Consider the following 23406-nt stretch of genomic DNA (forward strand, 5'->3'; position numbering starts at 1 on the left):
TCTGACCTCCAACCGTCTCTTCACTCTTGCACAGTTGTACCGGCTCCTCTCCTGTACTGAAATGTCTTAATCTGGTTTCACTGCACACTGTGAGCTTCTCGCTGTATGCATTAGAAGTTGCAGCAAGTCAGAGAGAGGACCCGTCTGATTTTCCAGCTGGAGGACATCCATAATTATTTGGATCTTTTGTTCCCCAGCTGAACTTTCCCTGGCCTGCCTTCTCCACTCATTGGATTTTAGTTTTGCTAATCATAGAAGGGGGGAACCAAGCAAGGCAAAATATAATATAATCCGATTTAAAGGGAATTTGGTTTTAAAACAATGGCTATTGCTGAACTCCTTTTGAAAATTGTAGTTGCCTGGATTTCTCTAGCAATCAAGAATTTCTTTTTCTTGTGCTGTTCCATGAGAGCTGTATTAGCATTATCAAGAGGCTTTTCATTTATGGGTTTTTTTTTTATATATTATATCCAACACACCTAGCGTCCCTTTAGATGTGCATTATTGCTGGACTAGCAAACAATCAGAGGCAAGGATGAGCAAGGAATATGCTCATCTAAAGGGATGCTTGGCATAGTTTTTTTTTTGTGTCTTTAGAAACATTTTAAGTGCTGGTTCACATATATGTGATGCGGGAACCCTGCAAATCCACTGCGGGTTCACAGTGCCATATGCGAATCACTGGAGGTGTCAATACAAAGGAAACGACACCACCCAGAAGATCAGTTTGCATATCGCAATGCAATCTGTATGGCTGAATTTGCATCGCACAGACATCACAAGTGATTTACAGAGCAGTGCGTGCCGAATCACATATGATGTCTGTCATGGCAATAATGGGAGCCAGAACTAAGTCTTTCCTTCTTTAACTCAGAGGTCATTTTTTTTAAAAATGTGCAGAACGAAAAAAAATGGTTTTGTTTCGATTCCTTATTTACATAAATTAATTTAGTTTAATTTCTTTAATTCATTTAATTAGTTTTCAGAATTCGTTTAATTTATTCAGGTTCAAATCAATTCATTATTTACATAAATTATTTTAGTTAAATTCGTTAAATTTAATTATTTTTCGGAACTAGTTTTGTTTTTTTAAACACAAGTCAACCAAATTCGTAAAATTCAAATCCTTTCAAATCCCATTCGATATCCATTCGAAATGAAATGTATTGGAAAATTTGAATTTCGAAAAAAGGTGATATTCTTTCTATTTTATTCTACTCTATTGTTTTTTTCTATTTCATTTTCCATTCTATTATTTTCTATTCTATTCTTTTTTTTTTCTTTTTGAATTCAAATTTATTCTATTTGAAATCCGGATTTCAAAAGATGGTTATATTCTTTCTATTTTGTTCTATTCTATTCTTTTTTTTTTATTATTCTATTCTATTCCTTTTGTTTCTGTTCTATTTTATTCTGTTCTTTTATTTTCCATTCTATTTTTTTCTTTTTTACCCTATTCCTTTGTATTCTATTCTTATATTTTCTATTATTTTCCTTTATTTTCTGTTCTATTGTTTTCCATTGTTTGTTTTTGTTTTTTTTTGTTCTGTTTTATATTCTATTTTTTTATTCTATTATTTTCTATTCTTTTCTATTCTATTCTTTTATTTTCTATTCTATTTTATTCTCTTCTGAAATTCAAATTTGATTTGAAAACTATCCAAATTTTGTCCTAAAATTTAATTTTGTTATTTCAAATTCTTTTCAATTCGGTACTATTGTAATTCAGAAATTTGGATACATACAAATTCCCTAATTATGAAAAATGTCAGAATTTTAATTTGGAGCGAAACAAACCACACGTTTAATATACAATTTAACAATATTAGCTAGAGTTGCTGACATGAAATCAGACAGGTATAAGAAGACAGTATTATACTATCATCACAACGTTACTACCATTCTATTCCAGGCTGTGCAATGACACGCCAGTATATGATGCTGGAAGATCAGCTCATTGACGAACGCCAATCAACATGTTATTCTGCAGAGCCGGTATTGACATGTGTGAAAGGCTGCCATCCAACAGCAATGACATCATTCCCTGTTGCGTTCCACTGTTTTCCTAAAGGTAAGTGAAATATAATGTACACTGGAATTGGGAGTGCTAAAATGAAACTAATTTGGAATTAGCATTTAGCATCAGTTTCTTTTGGATCTGTATAAGCCCTAAGAAAGTATTAACCCCAAAAACAAACATTTATCATATTGCAGCTTTCCAATTTTTAGATGTGATGGCTGCATTTGTATTCTTTTTTAGGCTTTCTTTCATCTATATTTAAATAAAAATAGCAGAGGGCACGATCTGAGTGTAGCAAAGTACATTTATTATTAAAAACAGCAAATTGGCAACTCACATATACTGTAGCTGCTAAAGGTTCACTTATGGTCAAAGTCAGGCTTGGGTGGTGTAGATCTCAGCACAGTAGCATAGCATACCTCCCAACTTTGGGAAAAATGCGAACGAGGGACACCTATTAGCAAAAGTATGTAGGCATGGGACACCCCCTGCCACACCCCCTTAAAGGAGAATTATACAAAAAAAAAAAAAAAAAAGATTAGTTAAATCCACAAGTGCTTTTATTTTATCACTACCATTCCTCTATACTGGCTTTTATCTTTACAAATGCAGCAATTTAGAAATTGGATGAAAGATTTGGCACTGGGAAACACTTTTTTAAAGATTAACAGTGCATTTTATATACAACTATACAGATCAGACCAAAATGAGGGACAAATGAGGAGGAGGGAGGGACAGAGGGACTTTGTTCCAAATCAGGTCCCATGAAATCAGGGACAGTTGGGAGCTATGCAGTAGTGAGCGTGAGTCAGATTCCAGTCCAGAATAAAGTGTTCAGGGCTGTCAGCTGTGTATGCCTATAAGCAGTGGCGGCTGGTGCTCAAAATTATGTTTGGGGGGGGGGCGCAAACAGAAAAATATAATAGGCATTGCTTTGCGGCAAAAAACGCGTTAAAAAATTGCGTGATTTTGAGGTCACAAAAGTGTGAAAGGGGCCTTCAGTAATCAAGGTATAGTGTGCCCCCATCAATGCAGAGTGACCAGTGTGCCCCCATCAATGCAGAGTGACCACTGAGCAGTGTGCCCCCATCAATGCAGAGTGACCAGTGACCAGTGTGCCCCCATAAATGCAGACTGACCAGTGTGCCCCCATCAATGCAGAGTGACCAGTGACCAGTGTGCCCCCATCAATGCAGAGTGACCAGTGGGCCCCTATAAATGCAGATTGACCAGTGACCAGTGTGCCCCCATAAATGCATATTGACCAGTGACCAGTGTACCCCCCATAAATGCATAGTGACCAGTGAGCAGTGTGCCCCCATAATGCAGATTGACCAGTGACCAGTCTGCCCCCATAATGCAGATTGATCAGTGACCAGTGTGCCCCCATAAATGCAGAGTGACCAGTGTACTTGTAACTTACCTGATTTGCAGCGGTGGCTTCTCCTCAGTCCTCATTCTCCCGCGTCTCCCTGTGTCTCCTCGAGTCCTCCCTCCTCCTCCTCCATCTCCTTGGCCAATGGCATGGGTTCACCTTTCGGCCAATCAGGAAATGGGTCTTGGCGCCCCGCATGTAGATTAGGGGGCCGGATGCATGGATGGGGGGGCGGCGCCCCTGACGCACCAGCCGCCACTGCCTATAGGGCGTCAGAGTGTGTAGCATTATATAAAGGCGTGGTAAACACAGATATAGTAGGCAAATCAGAAATGTGGAAGAGTCCAGTTCCACAGCTCTTTAGTATCTGCATCAAGTGTGTCCTCTCTCAAAATTCCCAGTTGGGCATCGATCTGTGATATCGTTGTTGAGCCCTGATGAAGGAGTGGTGTTAGCCTGAAATGAGTTGGATGTTTTTATATGACTTTTTAACCAACAATTACATTTATTTTGGACTCTTTAATCTGGATTTTGGTCTGACGCACCTTTCTGTACTTCTATGGTTGGAGCCACTGTTGGGTTCCCATTGCTGCTTGGGTACAAGAACTATTGAGCTTGTTTGAAGTTTTTTGTTCATCTGACTATATATGCAAAACTGAAAGTTTCCAGTGCATGTTGTTCTGGAGACTTCATTATGGATCCCTCATTGAATAAGAGAACATTAATAATGTATCAAAAGTGCCATTCCAGTCCTTGCAGATGACACCAAGCTATGCAGTGGAATAACTTCTTTACAGGATGTCTCCAATTTACAAGCCAACTTCAATGCACTGATTAATTGGGCGACTATGTGGCAAATTAGGTTTAATGTTGATAAATGTAAAGTTATGCACTTGGGGACTAAGAATATGAATACATACTAGGGGGAGTAGAACTGGGGGAATCCATAGCGGAGAAGGATCTGGGTGTTCTGGTAGATCATAAGCTTAATAATAGCATGCAATACCAAGCTGCGGTTTCCAAAGCAAGCAAAGTCCTTTCTTGTAGTAACAGAGGCATGGACTCCAGAGAGAGAGATGTAATTTTGCCCCTGTACAAATCATTAGTAAGACCTCATCTGAAATATGCAGTTCAGTTTTGGGCACCAGTTCTCAAAAAGGATATCAGGAAACTGGAGAAAGTGCAGAGAAGGGCAACCAAACTGATAAGAGGCATGGAGGAGCTCAGCTATCAGGAAAGATTGGAGGAGATTAAAGCGGAGTTCTAGCCATTTCTGTATTTATTAAAAGTCAGCAGCTACAAAAAGTGTAGTTGCTGACTTTTAATAAACGCACACTCACCTGTCCCAGGATCCAGCGATGCGGCCGCCCGGAGCCTCGGTTCTATCCCTCGGCTCTCCCCAGCGCCGGCATCACTAGTGTGGGCAACCATCTGTGACAACTTATGGCTTCACAGCCAGGTGGGCACTGCACATGCGCAAATCGCGCTGCACGTTCTGAATGGCGGGGCAATCTTCTGGGACCTGTGACCTGTCCAAGAGGATTGCAGGGAGGGAGGGGATGAGGACAACTTCTGCTCGAGCCGCCTAGGCTCCGCTTTAAAGGGGGATATGATCAACATGTACAAATACATAAGTGGTCCATATAGTGTACTTGGTGTTGAGCTATTCACTTTAAGGTCATCACAGAGGAAAAGGGGCACTCTTTACGTCTGGAGGAAAAGAGATTTAATCTCCAAATACAGAAAGGCTTCTTCACAGTAAGAGCTGTGAAAATGTGGAATAGATTCCCTCCGAAGTTGGTTCTGGCCAGCTCAGTAGAATTCTTTAAAAAAGGCCTGGATTCTTTCCTAGGTACACATACTATAACTGGGTACCAATATTTCATTTAGGCCTCATGCACACAGGACATTTTTGCAGTTGCTCTTTTTGGCATCAGATGTTTTTTTCTGCAGCCAGTAAACTCCCCAGCATGTTATCCTCTGTGTCCTTGCCCACATAGGCTGTTATCAGCAGTTTTTGGCAGGGGCGTTTTCTGGCTGGAAAAAAAACAGAACTAGTGGGTCTTAGGAAGCGTTTTTCAGCTGTAAAAACGCTCTAACTCTGATAAAAGCTAAAAAACGCTGAAAAATGCCAAAAAAATGCCGGAAAACTCGGCTATTCAGTTTTTGAGCCATAAGCTTTTGTGGGAGTATAGTTTTGCTAAAAAATGCTACAGCTAAATACCAGCTAAAAAAACGCTGAAAAACGCTACTGCAAAAAAGCTGAAAAAAGCCTTTTACAGCTACAGCTCTCTACTGACATTTTGATAATGTCCCGTGTGTATGAGGCCTTATAAGCAGGGCTTTTTGTCTCAGAAAATAGGTGCAGGAACTCCCACTTTCCAACCCCTTTTCTCCACCCCTACCCACCTCCGAATACTGTTTCTTGGTTTCACCCCCTACCCACCTCCCATTACTTCCCTTTTAGAGAATACAGACCAAAGCATAATTTGCATTGATTTGTATGGAATATGTTAATGATACCAACAAAAGCAGTAAAATAGATCCCCTGCAGCCAGTCATAATAGAGCCCCTTCTAGCAACAATAGATCCCCTCCAACAACAATGGACCACCCGAAACAAAATCCTACTTTGCAATGACCATCAATCCCTCAGCAACAAAAGACCACCGGCAGTAACAACAGATCTCCCCACGGCCAGCATTAATAGACTCTCCAGCAGCCAGCAACAATAGACCCCTCCCTCAACAGCAGTGGCGGCTGGTGCTCCACGGGCCGGGCGGAGCGGCAGACGGACCACACCACCCCCCCACCACACACACACCAGCTCACACACCCTACTCCTTGTGCCATGAAGAGCACTTTTGGCTGCCTTAGGTTTTTGTTATCGCCCAATTTAAAGAAAAGCCCCAATGGGGTGAAGATAAAGACCTTTAACTCCAGATTTGCTGCAGATATGAGGCTGGAATTTTCTCAGAACACTGGACAATTTTGAAAATGTGAGAAGATACTGCACAATGAAATGGGCAGATATGTGAGAAGCAAGGATATATTTGCCCCCTGTTGGGCAAGTAATCAGAGTCTTTGGGTACCCACCACCATTCCAAGCAAGATGAGGTCTCCTTGTGCCATGAGGTGCTCATTTGACTGCCTTAGGTTCTTGTTATCGCCCGATTTCAAGAAAAGTCCCAATAGCCCCCCCCCCCCCCCCCCCGGTCGCCGGCTCACTCACCGTGGAGGGCAGGCAGGCAGCAGCGGCAATGTCGGCTTCTCTTCAGTCCCCTGCATCTCCTCAAGTCCTCCCTCCTCCTCCTTGGCCAATGGCATGGCTTCGTCTTTTGGCCAATTGGGAAACGGGTCTCAGGACCCGCTTCCTGATTGGCCAGGAGGAGGATCCGTGTGACAATAGCGAATATTCATTTGCTATTGTCACACAACTGGGTGGGCTCTGCGCCCCGAGCCCACCCTTTTCTGAAGCCTATTAGAGCCTTTGGCTCTAATCACGTGCTTCAGAAAAAAAAACTCCATTGGAATCCATGCGTCCGGTGCCCTGCATGTAGATTAGGGGGCCGGACGCATGGATAGGCAGCAACAATTGACTCCCCTAGCAATATAAGACCCACTCCCAGGCAACAATAGGTCCCCCACCAGCAACAACAGACCCCCCCCCCCCTCTGAAAAAATAGATTCTCTCCAGCTAGAATAGATCCCCTCCAGCTAGAAAAGATCCCCTTACAGCCAGTAGCAATAGACCCTGCACACCCCAGAACACCTTGCCATTGCATACAGTCAGTGCTGTAGGTGCCGTAACTGCGTTCCCCAGCGTTCCTGCTGAAAAAAAGCCCTGCTTATAAGTAAAGTTGATCCAGGGAATATCCAATTGCTTCTCGGGGGATCAGGAAGGAATTTTTTTTCCCTGCTGCAGTAAATTGGATCATGCTTTGCTGGGTTTTTTCCCCTTCCTCTGGATCAACTGCGGGTATAGGATTGTGTATATGGGATTGTATACTTTTTTTTTTTTTTTACCTTTTATCTGTTGAACTAGATGGACTGTCTTTTTTCAACCTGAATAACTATGTAACTATATGTATGGAGACATTTTTAAATGTAACCATGCATCTCTTTGTTTATTTAGGCATTCATGGGAGGTAAGGAAAGCGATTAGCAGCATGGGGTTTCCTATGTGATGCTGCAGTTGCTATCTATGTATGCTCATTATTCTTATGCAAAGAGGGAGAGGAACTCCGGACGTTAATAAATGAAAAGGGCTCTCTGAGTGCGAAAACTGGGGCAAAGCAACAGACACTAGAGATGATTCATTGTTTTAGGTAACTTTTACTTAGCTAAACCAATCTGGCACTCATCTGGATATTTAAAGCAGCTCCAAACTCAAATCTCGTATAAGATTTAACATAATAATATAATTTTCTAAAGTTTTTTTACATCATTTTAAACCTGCAGCTTTTATTACCCACTTGGCGACCGCCCGTCGCATATATACTGTGGCAGGCTGGCTCAGCTGCGTGAATCGCCATACCTGTACGGTGATCCGCGGGAGCGCTCCTAAAGGGCCCGCGGCGCACTCTCACCCCCACTAGGCAGCAGGAAGGCAGATCCACGGGACCAGTGGCACCGATTGCCGCCGGCAACCCACAATCGCTCCTAGCTGAGAGAGGAGGACGGTCATCTGTGTTTACAACCCCCACTAGGCAGCAGGAATGCTGATGCACAGGGCCGGTGGCTGCGATTGCCATCGGGCATCCGCGATCGCTCCCTGCTAAGAGAGAAGGACGGTCAGTTGTTGTAAACACAGCTGACCATTCTTCTCTGAAATGACCAAAGAGTGCCTGTAAACCTTCTATATAGGAACACAGGTCTCTGTGATCATTTCACAAGCCCATCCCCCCCACAGTTAGAAAGCACTCCCCTAGGCTCACATTTAACCCTTTGACCACCCCTGGGTTAACCCCTTCCCTGCCAGTGTCATTAATACAGTGACAGTGCATATTTTTAGCACTGATTACTGTAGTAATGTCACTGGTCCCCCCAAAAGTGTCAAAAATGTTAGTGAAGGGTCCGATCTGTCCGCCGCAATGTCGCAGTCCCGCTAAAAATCGCAGATTGCTGCCATTATTAGTAAAAACAAAAACAATAAAAATGACATAAATCTTTCCCCTAGTTTATAGACACGATAACTTTTGTGCAAACCAATCAAAATATGCCTTTTGGGATTTTTTTTACCAAAAATATGTAGCAGAAAACAAATTGGCCTAAAAGGATGAAAAAAATAGATTTTTAAATTTTTTGGGGGGAATGTTATATAGCAAAAAGTGAAAAATATAGTTTTTTTTTTTTTTTTTAAGAATTGTCGATCTTTTTTTGTTTATAGCGCAAAAAATAAAAATCTCACAGGTGATCAAATACCACCAAAAGAAAGCTCTATTTGTGGGGAAAGAAGGACATAAATTTTATTTAGGTACAGCGTCGCACCGTGCCATTGTCCATTAAAATAGCGCAGTGCCGAATCGCAAAAAAATGCCTGGTCATTTAGGGCCATATGCTTCCGGTCCAGAACTGGTTAAAATAAGGATCTGGTGATCCAGACGTGAAGTCCTGGAGCTTCCTGTTATAGGGTGGCAACTTTCAACCTGTTCCTTGGGCTGCAAAATTCAACCTGCTCCGCAAAGGCAACAGCCTATTTGCCTTTAGTCAAAACTCCAAAGTCTCATAGTAGCTTTAGGGCTCTATTCACACTTCGCGGTTTGGGATCTCGGGCAGAATTGCTGTGATTCTGCCCACCATCTCAGAACGCACTACAATCAATGTCACCTAAAACACGGTGTAGTTTTGTCATGATTTCCCCACGCCTAATCGTGCAGCAATCACGGGGCAAATTGCATCATGCTTTTTTTTGGGAAACAAACTTCACGATTTTCCTCGTGACCGCAAAGCGTTTTAGGTGCCATTTAAAATAGTGGCACCTGAACCTCCGTTTGCAGGCAAAATCACAGTGATTCTGTCCAAGAGCCCAAAACGCCAAGTGTAATTGGAGCCTAACTAAATTTGTTCCATTTTACAATGCTCTGTAAAATGAATAAGATGTAACTAATAAGTAATGCGAAGTGCACACAACCAATCAGGAGCCACCTTTCACCAATCTAAGAACAATAAACTGAAATATTTATGGTGTTGGAGGATGGACTTTGCATAGCACTAATGATCTTTGTATTGCCCAGCAAAATAAGTGTGAACATTTATTATCTTGTAGCAAGTAGCTAGACACAATTGTGGCTGCAAATAATAGCCGCTTTGTCTTTCCTGGACTCTAGTAAATTATTTACAGTAAAACCTTGGATTGCGAGCATAATTCGTTTCGGAAACACTCGTAAACCAAAGCACTCTTATATCAAAGCGAATTTTCCCATAAGAAATAATGGAAACTCAGATGATTCATTCCGCAACTATTTATTCGTAAGTCTTTCAGTTTATAGTCCATATAAAAAGATTATAGCAATGTGATAGGTTGTGTAACCATAAAATGTCCATCCACAAATAGTACCTCCACAAGGGGATTAGAAACAAAATCCAGCAGGAGCTACAGAGTATCAAAGAGAAGAGAGGCGCCTCTAAGGCTCCTTTCACACGGTCTGCATTCCATTGCGGACCGCTCTCTGCTCAGCGGGGGATCGATCCGCCGACCCCTGCTGAGCAGGCGGATGACAGCTCCCTCTCCACTCTGTGTGCAGAGAGGGAGGTGTCAGAGCCCCGCTGTCCTCTCATCCAATACCATCCGATCCCCTGGACGGATGGAAAATAGGGTTTCCATCTGTCCAGATTTCACGGACAGGATCGGATCGGATAGCAGCGGGTGTCAGCGGACATGTCTCCGCTGACATCTGCTGCCCTATAGGGATACATGGAGGATCCGATCAGATCCGCCTAAAAAACGACAGGCGAATCTGATCGGATCATTCATGTGAAAGGACCCTAAGTGTAGCAATATGGTTACATTTAATGAAGGTATAACATTCAGCAACTCACATGGTGGATGACTAAAAGAGGCACATCTAAGTATGCAGGCATCTGGGGTAAATCTGTCTACATAGACCGTCCTCCTCGCAGCCGACTCTCACCACTGTCAGTCTGCAATCGTGACCAGGAAGACTACCCTTCAGTTGGGTGATCTGAAAGTGAGGCTTGAAGCGCTCGTGGAGGGCTGACGTCGATGGCGTTGTGGAGGATGGTCTACGTCAGGGGTCTCCAAACTTTTCAAAACAAAGGGCCAGTTTATTGTCCTTCACTCTTTAGAAAGGCCGGATTGTGGCCAGTGGGGGCAGAAAATGTCCTGGGCCCAGCATCAGTGAGAATAAATATGGCTTTAGGATTGATGGTCAATAGGAGGTGGAGTAGTGCCCCTATTAGTAGGAGGAATAGTATCCCAATATTGGTATCGGTGGAAGAAATAGTGCCCCCTTTGTTGGTGTCAGTGGGCAGAATAGTGCCCCAAGGGCCTGATAAAGGCTAGCAAAGGGCCACAGCTGGCCCTTGGGCAGCAGCTTGAAGACCCCTGGTCCACGTGAACAGCTTTGTCCCAGATGCCTGCATACTTAGATGTGCCTGTTTAATCCCCCTTTCACACTTGCGGACCCTTCAGATCCACCTGTCTGTTTTTTAGGCGAATCTGAACGGATGCCCCATGCATCTCTATGGGGTAGCAGATGTCAGCGGAGACATGTCCACTGAAATCCGATCCGTCAAATCCGGACGGATGGAAACCCTATTTTCCATCCATCCGGCGGATCGGATCAGATGATAACAGACAGGCCATCCATTCTCATCTGATTCCCCCATAGAGGACAGCGGGGATCTGACAACTCCATCTCCGCACACAGAGCAGAGACGGAGCTGTTATCCGCCTGCTCAGCGGGGATTGGCGGATCGATCCCCCGCTGAGAAAAACGGAGTCCGTCGACGGAACGGATATGTGTGAAAGGGGCCTTATTCGTCAATCATGTGAGTTGTTAAATATTGAACCTTCATTAAATGTAACCATATTGCTACACTTAGAGGTGCCTCTCTTCTCTTTTATACTCCGTTGTGACATGACTTTACTTATATATCAAGACATCGCTTGTTTATCAAGTCAAAATGTATTTCAAAATTTTGCTTCTCTTTCAAAACGCTCTTAATTCACGTTACTCTCAATCCAAGGTTTTACTGTATAAATTGTTTTCAACGCTCTCGTCCTTTATCGCAAGTAGCACAAAAACAACTGTTCTGTTTCAAATGCTGCTTGGTACATTGACATACCTCCTTGGACCCAGTCTGTCCAGACAGTATGGTCACCTGCTGACTTGTCACCATCCACAGGCAGCTTAACTCCTCAATAGAACACAGAAGTTGAATCCAACACAATTTTACTTCAGCTAATTGCAGTACAGAGGATGTTTTTCTAGACTTTTGAAGTTTAGAAATATAATGACTTTCCTAAGCCTGTCTCCGTGAAGCACTAACACTGAAGGAGAGAACATGGAAGAAACAGGAAGGGTCCAGCTAGGAATAAACTAACTAACAATAAACAGGAGAGGAGAGAGAAGGGAAAAAACATTCACGTAAGTCTACAAGTTGCAGAGACCCTAAATAGTCACTAGATGTCGGCATACTACAGAACTCTAATAACCTTTGTCTTGGGATTACTGACTCTATGTGCAGGGGTCACGTCATCCCGCAGCTGCCAATATAGATGGCCAAAGACCGGCACCCAACAGTAGATGTGACCGGTCCTCCTTCCTTGCACTTTTTTTTTTTGGACTTTACTTGCTTTAGAGAGTATCAAAATGAAGTGGGGCAGAAAACACTTTTGCAAAGTTCAATGGTGTGCCTTATGAATATCTCAGAATATTTGTTTTAAAGTGATTGTAAAGCCTCAAGGTTTTTCACCTTAATGCATTCTGTGCATTAAGATGAAAAAAAATCTTCTATACTGCAGCTATCCCCCCCCCCCCCCTCCCTCCGATCCAATCCAGCGATATCCAATCCACGCTGTCAGCGTGAAGAAAAAAAAAGCTGATTCCCAGCTTCTGTTAGAGGGACATCGGTCCCCTTAGCCCCGGTTTACACTATAGCAATGACAGACATCTCATGTGATTCGGAGCGCACTGCTCTCAAAATCACATGCGATGTCTGTGCGATGCAAATTCAGCCATACAGATTGTATGACTGAATTTGCATCTGATTCGGACTGAACACGCACAGGACCCTTTTTGGGTCCGCAGCAGAATCGGATCACATGGTGGTTCACATCAATGCGATCCGATTTATGTCCAAACTGTCATTTTGTGCTGTGATATGCGAACTGATCTGGGGGTTTTGTTAACTTTGTATTGACACCCCCAGAGATTCGCATATGGCATTGTGAACTTAAAATGCAATGCGGGAACTCACAGTGGATTCACAGGGTTTCCGCATCGCATATGTGTGAACCGAGCCTTAGTGCCCGCACCAGTGCTCCTAATCAGTGCTCACCAGTGCCACCTGTCAGTGCCAACCAGTGCCAACTATCAGTGCCCATTAGTGCTGCCAATCAGGGCCCATCAGTGCCTCATCATCAGGGTAACTTATCAGTGCCGCCAATCAGTGCCCACCAGTGCCAACCATCAGTGCCGTTAGTGCTGCCAATCAGTGCCTCACCATCAGTGTCACTTATCAGTGTTAATAAAGAAATATGACCAGCGCTACGGACTAGGTGATTGGGAGAGAAATATATTAGATAGAGGTGTAAGCTGCCCCAATCAGACCTTGGGGTTAAGGTGCAAGTGTTATAAAAGAAGTGTGAAGATTGGTGGTGGCGCTACCTCTGAAATAAAAATAAATAAAAAGAATGCCCCTTGTGAAGTGTAAGGGGAAGTGTACTGGTAGACAATAACCCACAAATGGTGCAATATCTAAAAATAATAATAAATGGATAACGAAGATATATTCAAATCAAATAATACATGCGAAGAAATTGTATATATATATATATAAACCGATGTTGTGACAGAAGACCCACAACCGAAGATATGTGAGTGATTTCCAAATGAATGTGCCACTTGATCTGTAACAACGTGAGTGAAAACATATAAATAAAAAAAAAAAAAAATAAAAAAGTGGATAAGTGAAATTCCACGAGTGGCCACTAGGTGGCGCAAATAGCTTGGTACAACCTGTATGTTGATGTATGGAGATGTTCCTTTTCGAGATGAACGAGCAGTCAGAGTAGTCAGCGGCGGGTGCCCTGAGTGCTCACATGAAAGGAAAAATACCCCATGGTGAATAAAAGTAACATACAGTTGTAAATAAGCGGCGTAGTAGACTCACTCGTACAGTAGATCAGGGTCAGAATAGTCGTGTTCGCCGGGAGGCTTCCGCGTTCCACGGCCGACAACCGGAAGTGACGTTTGACGTCGGAGACTCCGCCCTACGCGTTTCGTCACAATGACGTCAACTGGAGCGGCCGCTCCAGTTGACGTCATTGTGACGAAACGCGTAGGGCGGAGTCTCCGACGTCAAACGTCACTTCCGGTTGTCGGCCGTGGAACGCGGAAGCCTCCCGGCGAACACGACTATTCTGACCCTGATCTACTGTACGAGTGAGTCTACTACGCCGCTTATTTACAACTGTATGTTACTTTTATTCACCATGGGGTATTTTTCCTTTCATGTGAGCACTCAGGGCACCCGCCGCTGACTACTCTGACTGCTCGTTCATCTCGAAAAGGAACATCTCCATACATCAACATACAGGTTGTACCAAGCTATTTGCGCCACCTAGTGGCCACTCGTGGAATTTCACTTATCCACTTTTTTATTTATTTTTTTTTTTTTTTATTTATATGTTTTCACTCACGTTGTTACAGATCAAGTGGCACATTCATTTGGAAATCACTCACATATCTTCGGTTGTGGGTCTTCTGTCACAACATCGGTTTATATATATATATATACAATTTCTTCGCATGTATTATTTGATTTGAATATATCTTCGTTATCCATTTATTATTATTTTTAGATATTGCACCATTTGTGGGTTATTGTCTACCAGTACACTTCCCCTTACACTTCACAAGGGGCATTCTTTTTATTTATTTTTATTTCAGAGGTAGCGCCACCACCAATCTTCACACTTCTTTTACTTATCAGTGTTGCCTACCAGTGCCTATCAGTGCCCTTCAGTGCTGTCTATCAGTGCTACCTACCAGTACCTATCAGTGCCCATCAGTGCCTCCTATAAGTGCCACCTACCAGTGCCTATCAGTGCCCACCAATGCCACCTACCAGTGATGATCAGTGCCCATCAGTGCTACACCCTCCATGCCACTTATCAGTGCCACATATAAGAACCCATCAGTGCCACCCATCAGTGCCACCCATCAGTGCAGCCTGATCAGTGCCCACCAGTGCCACCTTATCAGGGCCCATCAGTGCCACCTATCAATGCCCATCAGTGCCCATCAGTGCAACCTATCAGTGCCCATCACTAAAGGAGAACAATTACCTGTTTGCAAAATTTGATAACAAAATCTGAAAAACGTTTTGTTTTTGTTTTTTCAAAATGTTCAGTCTTTTTTTGTTTGTTTAGCAAAAGATAAAAAACCCAGTGGTGATAAATAACCACCAAAAGAAAGCTCTATTTGTGTAATAAAATGATAAAAATGTTATATGGGTACAGTGTAGCATGACTGCGCAATTGCCATTCAAAGTGTGACAGCGCTGAAAGCTGGAAATTGGCCTGGGCAGGAAGGGGGAATAAGTGCCCAGTAAGAAAGTGGTTAATGGCACCTCAAGTGCAACACAGGTTTCCTTTGTGCTCTGTTGCGCACTCCTGAAATGCCAAGTTTGAATGGAGCCTAAGGCTAGGTTCACTGCATGCTGGAAATGCATGAAAAATTGCATACTTTCCCAACACGCACAGAAACGTCCTGCCATTTAGCAAATGAGTGGCAGTGCCATTAATTGTTAATGGCACCCCCAGTCCTCTACAAAGGGGCACATTTTTGCGTGTGCCAATCTGCACGGTGCCCCAGCAACATACGGGTTGGTAAGGTGCATTTTTGGAAAAGAGTCAGTCTTTTCTTCCCATTGAAATGAATAGGCTGCCCTACACACGATGCGCAGAATCGCACCCATGCTCGGTCACACATGTAGGTGTGAACAAAGCTTTAGGCGGCTTCTGAGCCGCCAGAGGGAAATAATGAAGACCTCACACTGTCAGAAGCCTACATATTGCATGGTATTAGTTTTTTCTTAGCTTGTTGGGGAAACCTAGGTGGGAGTGAGTCCAATAGTTCACTGGTCTATGGAGAGGGGAGGAGGATGAGGAGTAGTATGTAGGGATAGACCGATTATCGGCAAGGCTGATATATCAAGGGCCGATATTGACTTTTGCCGATATATCTGTATTGGCCCCGGAACTGGCCGATATTCCAAATATTACTCATGTAAGGGTAAAATGATGTCACATAGCATAATTCCGTTTACAAATGTTATTGAATATGCCGCTCACATATGTACAAATTAAAGATATAATAATTCCACATTAGAAGATCGGCTGGCAGATCGGTATCTCTCACCCACTTGCCGTAAGTGACAACCGGGTCATACCGCTACGTTCGGCATACGATCTCGGAGGTCACGTGCTTGGTCACGCCCGGTGTGACCACCTGACCTCCCAGATCATATGCCGGATGGAGCGGTATCACCCGGGTGTCACTTACGGCAAGTGGGTGAGAGATGGATCAGTATTGGGTGGGTGGGAGATGGAGTGGGTGAGAGACAGAGAAGTATTGAGTGGATGCTGAACGGAGCGGTATCACCCGAGTATCACTTATGGCAGGTGGGTGAGAGACGGATCGGTGTCGGGTGGGTGGGAAATGGAGTGGGTGAGAGACAGAGCGGTATTGAGTGGATGCTGAACGGAGCGGTATCACCCGGGTATCACTTACAGCAGGTGGGTTTAAAGATACCGATCTGCCAGCGGATCTGCTAATGTGGAATTGCTTATATCTTGAATTTGTACATATGTGAGTGACATATTCAATAACATTTGTAAATGGAATTATGCTATGTGACATCATTTTACCCTTACATAAGCATCACCACCTAATGGTTGGAGGAGGAGTCTCAGACCCTTACATAAGATGTACAAAATATCTGCCCATATCAGCCGATACCGATATGCAACGGCCAAAATATCGGTACCGATATCAGCAACGAAAATCGATCCATAGTAGTATGTGTGTATTGCTGTTGGCGTTAGGTATTTACAGCAAGCCTAAGAGAGCTAGTGTCAATGTGTGGATCTTATACAGTGATAATGGGGTTATGTTATGCACTAAATAGCGTCTGTTGGATTTCCTCTTTAACAGAACTGTAAGCAGAAAAACTCCCATAACCCGATGTACAGCGGGAGCTGCATTCACTCGCAAGCATTCATAATGTTGCATTTTTTGGATTTTTCCTTATAACTCAAACACCAATATCAGGTAGAATCACAGTGCCACCTTCTGCACCTAACTGTAATAAATGGCAGAAAAACTCAGAAAATGGTAATGAATGATTGAGTATATATACAGTATACATTTATTACATTTATCACACTATATTACAAAAAGTATTGGGACGCCTGACTTTACATGCACATGAACTTTAACCACTTCAATACTGGGCAATTTTACCCCCCCTCTTCCTGCTCAGATCAATTTTCAGCTTTCAGTGCTTTCGCACTTTGAATGACAATTGCCGCACAGTGATGCAACGCTGTACCCAAATGAATTTTTTTTATCATTTTTTTCACACAAATAAAGCTTTCTCTTGGTGGTATTTAATCACCACTGGGTTTTTTATTTTTTGCAAAAAAAAATTAAAAAAGATCAAAAATGTTGAAAAAAAGAAAAAGAAAAAAGGTTTTCTGATAGGCTGCACTGATGAGGCAGCACTTATGGGCACTGATTAGGTGGAACTTATGAGGAGACACTAATAGGTGGCACTTATGAGCACTGGTAGGTGTCACTAACGGGCACTGATAGGTGGCACTGATGGGCAATGATAGGTGGCACGGATAGGTTGCACTGACGGTGGCACCGATGGGCACTGACGATCAGCACTGATGGACACTGATGGCAGGCACTGATAGGGCGGCACTGATGAGAAGGCAGTAATAGGTGGCACTTATGAACACTGGTAGGCGGCACTAATGGGCACTGATAGGTCGCACTGATGGGCAATGATAGGTGGCACGGATAGGTTGCACTGACGGTGGCACCAATGGACACTGATGGCAGGCACTGATGGGCGGCACTGTTGAGAAGGCACTGATGGGCATTTAAAGGTAGCACTGATTGGTGTCACTGATGGGCAATGATTGGTGTCACTGATGGGCACTGCTGGGGCTGCACTTATTATCTGTACAGTCTCTCCTGCGAGGAGATGGCGTTGATTGGCTCTCCTTGCCTCACACTCTGTCAGTATAAGGTGAGGAGAGCCGATAAATGGCACTTCTGTATTTACATGTGATAGGCTGGGATTGGACGCAGCCGATCACATGGGTAAAGAGCTGCGTCATCGGGGTTGCGCCTTGTCCGAGCAACACAGCCTGACCACGATCGCCGCGCTGAGAGGAGTGACACTGTCATCATTTTATTATGTCGTCATTTTATTATACGGCTGGCGGGAAGTAGTTAATGGCATCCTAGTTGTGGTCCGTAAAGTTCAATATTAAGTTTGCCCACCCTTTGCAGCTATAACAGCTTCAACTCTTCTGGGAAGGCTGTCCACAAGGTTGAGGAGTGTGTCTATGGGAATGTTTGACCATTCTTCCAAAAGTGCATTTGTGAGGTCTGGCATTGATGTTGGACGAGAAGGCCTGGCTCGCAATCTCCTCTCTAAATCATTCCAAAGGTGTTCTATCAGGTTGAGGTGCAGGCAAGTCAAGTTTCTCCGTCCAAAACTCACTCATCCATGTCTATATGGACCTTGCTTTGTGCACTGGTGCGCAGTCATGTTGTAAAAGAAAGGGGCCATCCCCAAACTGTTCCCACAAAGTTGGGAGCGTGAAATTTTCCAAAATGTCTTGGTATGCTGACGCCTTAAGAGTTTCCTTCACTGGAACTAAGGGGCCAAGCCCAACCCCCGAAAAACAACCCCACACCATAATTCCCCCTCCACCAAATGATTTGGACCAGTGCACAAAGCGAGGCCTATAAAGACATGGGTGAGCGAGTTTGGGGTGGAGGAACTTGACTGGCCTGCACAGAGTCCTGACCTCAACCCAAAAGAACACCTTTGGCATGAATTAGAGTGGAGACTGCGAGCCAGGCCTTCTCGTTCAACATCAATGCCTGACCTCACAAATGTACTTCTGGAAGAATGGTCAAACATTCCCATAGACACACTCCTAAACCTTGTGTACAGCCTTCCCAGAAGAGTTGAAGCTGCTATAGCTGCAAAGGTTGGGCAAACTCAATATTGAACCCTACGGGCTAAGACTGGGATGCCATTAAAGTTCATGTGCGTGTAAAGACAGGCGTCCCAATACTTTGGCAATATAGTGTAGATCACCCAGAGGGGATTGTTTTTTTTTTTGTTTGGCTTTTTTAACTGAAGTGGAATTATTCTTTAACATGTAAATATATATTTAATGCTAGGTCCACTTTAAGGCAGCCACAAAATTACAAAACGAGCAGCGCAGTACTTGCATGGTGTAGCGCTGCACAGTGGAGTCACTCATTACATTTGTAACACATATTGATGAGATATTTACTTTTAAAGGAAACCTATAAGCTGTTTCATAGTTGACCCCCCATCTGAAAATACCATCTGCCTGGCAATCTTTGGTTTCAAAATGGACCAAGAGCAATTCTGAACCCATGTTTGTCAGAATTAACTCCTTATTACCTGCTACAAGTCAGCTATACGGAAAATATTGCCACTGTTGGGTCAGAATGATCCAGATGAACCAGGCAACTAGCATTATGTATTGGCAGCTTTTCCTGAACGTAAAAAGTGATGATTTTGGGATGGTTATGGGGAACATTTATAAATGTTAATTGTGTCTGGGCAATACCTGGAAAATCTTTCTTTTGTCTAGAATTCCTTCTGAAAAATAGCAGTGCATTTCCTGGTATAAGGCACTGCTGCTCTGACTGCAACCCCAAAAGATTTGGATGGAAATTTGGTGATGTGACATTTTTGCTGCTCTCTGTTCTCTTTGCCGGAATTCCTCCTGAAAACTAGCAGTGCATTTCCTTGTATGTGAGTATGTCTAGGCACCTGTATATCTGTAGTGTGAGATCTAAGGTGCTGCTGCTCTGATTGCTAGAACCAGACGATTTGGAGATGTCACAACTGTGCTACTTGCTTTTATCTTTTATCTTTGCTGGAAACCCTTCAGAAAAATAGCAGTGCACTTTCTAGTATTGCAGGGTGCCTAGGCACCTGTATATAGGAAGTGTGAGATCCAAGGCACTGCTGCTCTGACTGCAACCCCAGAAGATTTTGAAGGGCAATTTGTTGATGTCACGACTGTGCTTCTCGCTGTTCTCTATGCCAGAATGCTTCCTGAAAAATATCAGTGTGCTTCCTGGTATGTGTGTGCCTAGGCGCCTATATATGTGCAATCTGAGATCTAAGGCACTGCTGCTCTGACTGCTAGCCCCAGAAGAATTGGAAGTGCAATTTGGGGATGTGCTGCGCTCTGTTCTTATTGCTAGAATTCCTCCTGAAAAATGGCAGTGTACTTCCTGGTATGTGAGTGTGTCTAGGCACCTGTATATCTGCAGCGTGAAATCACAGGCACTGCTGCTCTGACTGCTAGCCTTGTAAGTATTGGAAGGGCAATTTGGCGATCCCACTACTGTGCTGCTTATTTTTATTTGTTAGAATTCCTTCTGAAAAATAGCAGCACACTTCCTGGTATGCTACAGTGCCTAGGCACCAGTATATATGCAATGTGGGGTCTAAGGCACTGCAGGCCAGTCAAGTTCCTCCACCCCAAAATCACTCATCCATGTCTTAATGGACCTCTAATCACACTGACACTCACCAGACATTAAGGCCCAAGTGTGGTGTAGGTCAGCTTGCACGTTAGTAGACAATGACGATCTCCGGGACTCCCCACCTCTCCTTTCTGTCTGAGCTCTCGGGATGTACTCAGGGGAAAAAAATAATATGCCTCTCGTAGAGCAACATGTTTTTATTGAAAAAGAGTAAAAAGCAAGATACAGAATAAAACTTGCAGAGTTAAGTGCCTGACCCGGCACCCAGCAATTTTAGCGGTGTGTGAGTATCGCCGGCCACTACCTTCCACATGGCGGTTCAGCATGCGTTCCAACCAATGGGAGTTCCGTCAACCGGATGTGACGTCAGAGATCATGTAATCCCACCTTTACATGTTTTGCCGTAATAGCATCATCAGAAGGCTGAAAACTTGGCCAGTCGGGGGTTCTTATATACCCTTCTTCTATTTCTGGCCACGGGTTACCTCCCTTGCTCCCAATGTGCAATTTATCATAAATAACACTGCTAGAACCACTGCTAACAATGTTGATCAATCCAAATAAAATACAGATAAAGAAAACAGAGTTACATTAAAAATTATAATTACACATATCTGATATTGTAAAGAAAATAAATACAGTGAACAGAAATAAACTATGAAAGTCCCCTGTAGGAGTTCCAAGTTGGTAAAAATCTGAACTTGTAGGTGCTAGACCGTGAGTGGTTCATTGTCCAAAGTAACACACATCACCTTCCGCCACCAAGTGTAGCTGACCACCCAAGACACCGTCACCATAGATATAATGCAAATGCCTGCTTACCAGCAGTACTGGACCTCTTATCACAGGAGGCCAGTAGCACTTTTTTGGCTGATTACCCCGCCAGGGCCTTGTAGCGGTATTCCTGTGAATTAGTTTCCTTTTCAGCTATACAGTGAAGTCAAGCATCCAGGAGCAACATCTGTACATTCAGGCTCAGAAACAAAAGTATGCTCCACATAGTGTGAATCCAAATAACATTTATCAAAAGCGATAAAAAAACACACACTTACATTAGAGAAGATCACAAATGCATTAAAAGTCCTGCCGGCCGGCACATAAACAAATCATCTGTACTTCCGGGACTGGTAAACCACAAAGACGTCAGCATGTCGCCAGCCCTACGCATTTCGTCATAGATGACGTCCTGGGGCATGGGCGACACACCACGCCATTGGCATATATATAGTTGAGCAGAAGAGTGCTCGATGGGGCTTTATTCAAGATTCATGAACAAATTGGCCAAACTCGGGGCATATTTTGCCCCCACAGCTACCCCTCTATCCTAGTGGTAAAACTGATTTTCCCACAAGAAATAGTTGTGGGATGCTTCATATCTAAGGAGTTCCATTATAAAAATCAATTTGTTTTGTGGGAAGACCTGAATCCCTGTTAAGATAGTACTTAACTGCTGTCAACCCAAGGTCATGTGGTATAATGGTATACAATGAGCTGCCATCAGCAGAAACCAGCCACATGCTATCACTAGGGTGGAAGATAGACAAGATATTAATAATGTGCTCTGTGTCCTTAATATATGATGCCATTTTCTGCGCCAAGGGCTGTAGATAATGATCAATATACTTACCCACCCGGGAGGACACAGAGTCGATGCCACTCACTATTGGACGACCGGGGGGCAAGTATCACTTTTATGAATCTTTGGCAGATAATATATTGTAGGTGTACGTGGGGCACTAGGCATCATAATATTGTATATGCAATTATAAAATACTGCATTAAAACCCATATGGGCCCATATATGCACCTTATGCAACTGATATAGATCTCCATTTACCTCCTATAGGCTAATTCCCCCAATTGCCATCCATAAATGGGATACCTCCTAACTCCTACCCACTGGTGTTCTAATGCTATCTCTTACCATCCTCCTATTATTTCCATATTATTGGTCCAGTCCATCTACCTAGACTTTGGATACATATATTAAATTGAAATGTATACTGATAACTTCCCTTAATGACCCTCAAGGGTTTGTCTCTTTTCTAAACATTTAACAACTCCTAGTGGCCATGAACATTTTTTCTTACTCTAAGACTTATACATTTAGGGCTCCTATTTATTTTTATTAATAATTAGTTACTGTATAAAACAATTTATATCTAAATCAATGTTTAACCCCCTAGGGGCCAAAGTACACATTTACCATATCCACCACATTTCATTCTTTAAAATAGCTTGCTTTAGATATGAGCCCTATCCAATGTTGTTCCTTACAGTCTATGCCATAAAACATTGGGCCCCTAGGATCCCTGTTGTATACCAATTGGAAGTGGTTAGAGACACCATGTAATTTAAAACCTTTCTTTATATTATTAATGTGTTTTCCAATCCGTCTCCTCAGTTTCCGAGTGGTACGGCCTACATACTGGTATCCGCATTGACATTTCAACACATAGGTGACAATAGCATGTTATACATTTTTGTATCTGATATTCTTTTCCCGTTTGGTTAGATTTAAGCCCTGTTCTTCTCATATTTGTTCTGGGCATTAATGTGCATCCAGTGCACCTTCTGCACTCAAAAAAACATGTTGCATCTAGGAAGATGGTGGTCTTTATTGAAGGGTCTGCAATGTTATTTACCATTTTTAATTTAAGGTTAGGGGCTCTCATATAAATGACTTGGAGTTTTTTGGTATAACTTTTTCCTATTTCCTAGGGTGGGGGTCCCTTCTTAAGATAGGCCAATATTTTTTTGATGATCCCTTCATGTTCTTTATATTGGTTATTATATCCTGTGATACAGTCCCATTCCAGATTTCCTCTTTCCCTCCCTTTTACCTGCAGGAGGGATGTCCTATTCATTTTTTCAACTTCTCTGGTCTCTAAAAGTTTCTTTGTATTGTACCCTTTATCCACCAATCTCTCTATCAATACATCTGTTTGGTCCATGAAATCCTCTAACCTGTCACAGTTT

The 23406-nt window shown here is 43.2% G+C and overlaps 1 protein-coding gene across 1 annotated transcript in view; it reads left to right on the forward strand.

Annotated features, from left to right (window-relative positions):
• Positions 1-23406, forward strand: part of LOC309562240 (vitellogenin-1-like) — a 186376-nt gene that overhangs the window by 158360 nt on the left and 4610 nt on the right. Inside the window, exon 31 of the mRNA XM_082266361.1 lies at positions 1913-2071. Coding sequence (XP_082122487.1) covers positions 1913-2071 — 159 coding nt within the window. The remainder of the gene's footprint in view (positions 1-1912; positions 2072-23406) is intronic.

Source organism: Pelophylax lessonae (genome assembly GCF_965119305.1).
Source record: "Pelophylax lessonae genome assembly, chromosome: 8".
NCBI classification, from domain to species: Eukaryota; Metazoa; Chordata; class Amphibia; order Anura; family Ranidae; genus Pelophylax; species Pelophylax lessonae.